Here is a 4,896-nt window from a genome sequence, read left to right as displayed (position 1 = left end):
ACAAGTACCAGTGTGCATGTGAATGCACGTGTTCTGAATTTACCAGATCTGATGCTGCTGTTTGGGCAAAACTAAAAGCCAGGGCAGGAGAAATCAAATCTATGGGTTTGTCCCAGTGCTGCTGGGTTTTGTGAGCCACCTTCCTGCTCAGCTAGCCGTGGCAGGAGGTGCTGGTCCTGCCTACCTAGCTGCGAGGGGGACACCAGCAGCGAAATGTCAACACGAAGCAACCCATCACCCTGAGGAGCCCCGCTCCCTCCACCTCCTCCTCCTCCCACCCGCCCCCTGATCTCTCAGTGTCATGGGGGGAGAGCCCAAGTGCAACCCAAGGTGACATGCCACTAAGGTTTCAGAGCTGGAAACGTGGGCCGGCTTTGGCTGCAACCCTGACAGTGCGAGAGTCTTGCACTCGCAAGGCTGAGCCTCTAGCCCCAAGTGAGTTTTGGGTGTCTAATGATGATTCGCATCTCAAAAGAAAAGAGCTTTTTTCCTGATTTCATGGTTCTACTTATCACTTTCTTCCTGCTCCCACTGGAAATCTTGGCCCGTCATTTGGTAAAACATGACATTGAAGGGTTTGTAAAACTTCCGCAGTCTGTGGATGACGTCTGGGTCTATTTTGGGGTGAGTTCGACCCTTGGACTTGCCCAAGCACCGAGGAGCACTGCTGTCCTCTGGCTTCTTTAGACAGGGGAACCCCTTGGTTTTATTAAAATAAAAATGTTTCTCTGTCACAATCCTCTTGAGGCCTAAGAAGTCCTGGACCTTGGCCATTTCCCCGGCTGGGTCAGTGATGAGCCTCTCACCACTGACAAAAAGGATTTGGGAGAGGGGGAAGTACTGGAGCCAGTTCTCCAAGTGCAGGGCATAGATCCCAATGCGGATCGCGCTCCAGGAGGCGTCAATCAACCCCAGGGTCCGGTTCTTGAAGGCCAGCACCTCGAAGGTGGGGATCTCCGGCTTCTTGGAGAGCGTCTGCGTGTAGTCCGAGATGGCCCGGGTGACTGGGTTCCTCACCACCACAATCAGCTTTGTGTCCTTGGCCATGGAGTGAATGCGCCTGGGCGCTTCGTTGGTCACGAAGTAGCTGGGGGTCTTCTCCATGGTTATCTGGCCATCCAGCGTCTTGGGCATCACGTTCCTGTGCAGAAGCAGAGGAGGGGTGGTTAGCAAGGGGCCAGGCACGGGCAGACACCTTGGTGTCCCTCCTGCCCCAGGCAGATGTTGGTGAGATGTTCAGGAGGAGGGGTGCTGCCACACCTGCAGGCCCTGGGGACCAAAGCACTTCTGGCTTTGTTTCTTCTTGGACCCTGGATGTGGTGGGCACCTGAAGTGTTAAATCAGCCTTGGTAACACATTATACAGTCAATTCGCCATAGGCATATGTAGACAAAAGTTAATTGACAATAAACCTGTACAATACCTGTCTGTTCAGCAAGCCATCTGCTTCCATTTGCTCAATTAAGCCTATTCACTTCAGTCTTGTAACAGAGTGGTGCAGTTAGGATTACACAAGACCTTTTTGTTATGATGACATGCTTTTAAATGTCTCAGCTAATAAAACTTAATACAGAATAAGATCCCTTGCTTCTAGTACAATAATTAAATTTATTTACTATCTTGTGTGTGAGAAAGAATGACTTTTCTTTTATCTCTAATTCACATGCTCTGTCAATAATTAATTGCTGCTGGGTTTTGAGCTTCCTGTGCAAGCACGGTTATTGGCCAAAAGGAATTTGCCTACTGGATAAATTAGCATGTAGCAAGACTTTCCTGGATAGCATATTACCATATTGTAAAATGAAACTGCAGCGAGATAGCATTTATATCTAAAAAAACCAAAGAGGTAAATGCTTGTGCCAGCTGCCCCCAGTTAAAGATTATCATAGCAAGCCAGAAGGTATTAAATGATGTCCCCTGCAAGAGCATTAGAGCCTCTTTCACACCTCCTCAGCCGCCGGGCGCTGGAGAGGCTGGAGGGCAGTGCCACGAGCACTACCCACCTCCCGCTCCTGCACGTGCCGTGGCCACGGCCGTGGGCAGCCCCAGCCCTGCCACCGTGCCCCCTGCCCCGCCAGGCTCCTCTCCAGCACCCGCTATGTCGTCCGCAATAGAGATGCCCAGGTGAGAAAGTGGCTGGATCCCAGAAGCCGTGAAATGCCCCGCCTCACCTGCCGGCAGTGACCTGTGCAGGTGCTGGCCCGTGCAGCGCGGAGGGAGCGCCGTCAGCTCCCAGCGCCCTTCCCAGCGCCCTCTGCACGGACCGGATGAGGTGAGACAACACAGCGGGCCGCAGAGCCGCGGCGCCTGCATGTACAACCATGTCTGCTGGAGCGCTCCTGCATGAGGCTTTCCGTATCCGCAGTGTACCTGTTCAGAGGTTTTACAGGCACAGCATTGACTGCTTCTTAAGTGTGTTTTAACAATATTTTTATCTTAAGTCTTTCAAATACTCATGCCTAGGCACACCCACACAAAGCGTAGATTTTAACCTGTTGATGGCTAATTTGCCCCGAAGACGCGGTGCCTGACGGTGCTGCTGCCTGGGAGGCATGAGGAGGAGTGGTGTCACTGCTCCCGGGAAGCACTTGCAGCACTGGCCAAGTCTCCTGCAGCAGATATGGAGGATGGGGATGCTCAGGGTCTTGCAGGATTATCCCTTCACATTGCAACTATTTTTAGTACAAACATATGGTGAGGAAACAATGTGAATAGGCTGGAAACGGTTCTGTAAGAGCACCTTGGGCACCAGCGACCGCAGTGATGCTGACGTCAAACCGCCAAGCCCCAGGAAACAGCCATTTTAGGAATTTTAGGAATTACGCAGCTGAAGTCTGCAAGCAGAAGTGGCTGTCAGACAAGGCCCAGCTAGATTTGCCTGTCAATGTTGCCTCGTATTTGTGCCTGCTAAACACATTGGCTTGCTTTAAACGTCCCTGTAATCTGTGTATTTATTGCTGGTGTAATCCATCCAACAGGGCTTGTTTTGCCAAGGTGCTGCTGGAGGAGGTGCTGGGTCTCCTGTCAAGGCAAAAGCAAAGGTGGGTTTGGTGCTGCCACAGGGCTGCTCATGCCTTCAGCATTTTTGGGTGAAGAGGCCAGTGGGGTCCTGTGGCTCCCCCTCTCCTGCAGTCAGCATCTCTCCTGTTGAAAAATCTTCAGCTGAGTCCTGGCAATGGGGATTTGTAGGGAAGCAGGGCTGCAGGACTCCAGCTCACCCTTTTCAGGGCCAGCACGCCAGTGGCCATGCCCTGCCAGGGAGCTCGTCCCTCCAGCGTTGTGTCCCACCAGAGCTGCCTTCCCGACATGGCAGGGTGTCTGCAGTCCCATCTGAAGCACAGAGCACTTCGGTGCTTTGACTCTGCCTTGCATCAGCCGTCTGAGTAGCAGTGATGTGTGCAAGGAGCAAGGATTAGTCAGAATGATGCATCTTGAGGTATTTTATCTTAAGAAAAGCCTGAACAAGTTAAGAGGGATGCAAGCACTTGGGGATTGCAGATGCTGCAGAATTACGGACTGGCTTTCCTGGGGAGGATCCAGCACCCAGATTTAACAGCCCTGTAGGAAGGAAGCATCTTCTATGGCTATCCACATTGCAGCAAGGCCCACAGTGTGATCAGGGACTGAGTCCTCAGGTGCCCACTGCTGTACAAATAGGGTCCCCTTCAGCTGAGTGTGAGGTTGTGTAGGGGAGTGGTGCAAGGAAAGTGCACAGAAAATGAGATCGGGAGGTTGAGCACGTGGACAGGCAGCACTTACCCTGAGGGGAACTGGAGCCGAAGTGCTCCTTGCTGCTCTCTGAAAGTGTATGATGGATAGGAGAGCATCGCTGATGCTGGAATGGGGCTTCCCCTCCCCAGCGCCGCGCAGCACCCACACTCCAGCTTGCCACCCCTGCAGGGGGCAGTGGCCAGCTGGGCATGGGCACCACCAGCTGCAGGGAGCAGTGGCTAGCAACCTACCCTGTAAGGGCATCCCACCAAACTCCTGGAGCTGCACCAGGGCTCACCCAACTTCTCAGCCTGTGCGTGATTCTGACCGGTGTTTGTATTCCCATGCAAATTGCATTCACTCAGCAGCATGTCTCTGAGAGTGACTGGCCAAAGATAACCCTCAATTTTGGGATGTGACCCACTGCAGAAATCTCCCTGCTGCAGAGTCCCACTCACTGGCCTTGGCGGGCACTGCCTGTGAGCTTGCAGTGCACCAGTCCTTTCTGTGTTGCCCACAAAATACAAGCATGGCTGTGTAATATTTCCTGTTTGATTTTTTTTTTTTTAAATATTGCTTAACAAACTTGGAACTGAAATGCTAAAATTTCTGCACAGAAATTATGTCTCAGTCTTGATGTGACAGACCGGTGAAAGACCGGAGGAGAGCTGGGGGGCTGAACGGGAGGAGGGCTGGCGGCTGCTGGGGACTGCCACAGGCAGCACCTCTCTGTGCAGCCGGTCTCGCAGCCCGGGTGCTTATTGCCAGCAGTGGAGGAGGGGAGCGATCCACTTCCAGCAAGGACGCGGGCCCCAATCACAGGGCATCTGCACCCCGCAGCAGCACCAGACACCCCAGGTCCAGCCTCGCAGGTGTGACTCGCTGGTGGGACCCGGCCCTGAGCCTGTGCCAGCAGCCAACACGGCAAGCTAAACTATCTTGTAAAAGCTGTTTAGAGAAACGGCACTGAAAAGCAGGCCAGCAAGGACCTCTGAACAATGACTCCATTTCCCTACTACCAGGATGCCCTTCAGATCAGGTATTTTGCTCTGAACACACTCTGCTGCAGGGGCACAATCACTCCTTGCTGTCACCACCCTCTGCTGCACTCACTCACTTGCCTGGAGAGGCACGAGCAGCACAGTGATATTGCTGGTTGCGGTTCTCCCCCCCATCCGATCTAGT

At 53.1% G+C, this 4,896-nt stretch overlaps 1 protein-coding gene across 1 annotated transcript; it reads right to left on the bottom strand.

Moving 5' to 3' along the window:
- Positions 1 to 504: 504 nt before the first annotated feature.
- HS3ST4 (heparan sulfate (glucosamine) 3-O-sulfotransferase 4) lies at positions 505 to 2,323 on the bottom strand. Its single transcript, XM_009320524.1, has 2 exons — positions 2,172 to 2,323; positions 505 to 1,141 (listed from the first exon to the last, which is right to left on the bottom strand). The coding sequence occupies exons 1-2, from the start codon at positions 2,321 to 2,323 to the stop codon at positions 505 to 507; spliced, it is 789 nt and encodes a 262-aa protein (XP_009318799.1).
- Between the last annotated feature and the right edge of the window lie 2,573 nt (positions 2,324 to 4,896).

Source organism: Pygoscelis adeliae, unplaced genomic scaffold, assembly GCF_000699105.1.
Source record: "Pygoscelis adeliae isolate BGI_AS28 unplaced genomic scaffold, ASM69910v1 Scaffold173, whole genome shotgun sequence".
In the NCBI taxonomy this organism is placed as follows: Eukaryota; Metazoa; Chordata; class Aves; order Sphenisciformes; family Spheniscidae; genus Pygoscelis; species Pygoscelis adeliae.
This window is presented reverse-complemented; position numbering and strand designations above follow the sequence as displayed.

What these genes read in the sequence shown, in the direction of transcription:
- HS3ST4 (XM_009320524.1), bottom strand. Translation starts at nt 2,323, where the DNA reads ATGGTTGTACATGCAGGCGCCGCGGCTCTGCGGCCCGCTGTGTTGTCT. An exon ending in GCACAGGTCACTGCCGGCAG is followed by an intron (nt 1,142 to 2,171) that starts GTGAGGCGGGGC and finishes GCTTCTGCACAG; the next exon opens with GAACGTGATGCCCAAGACGC.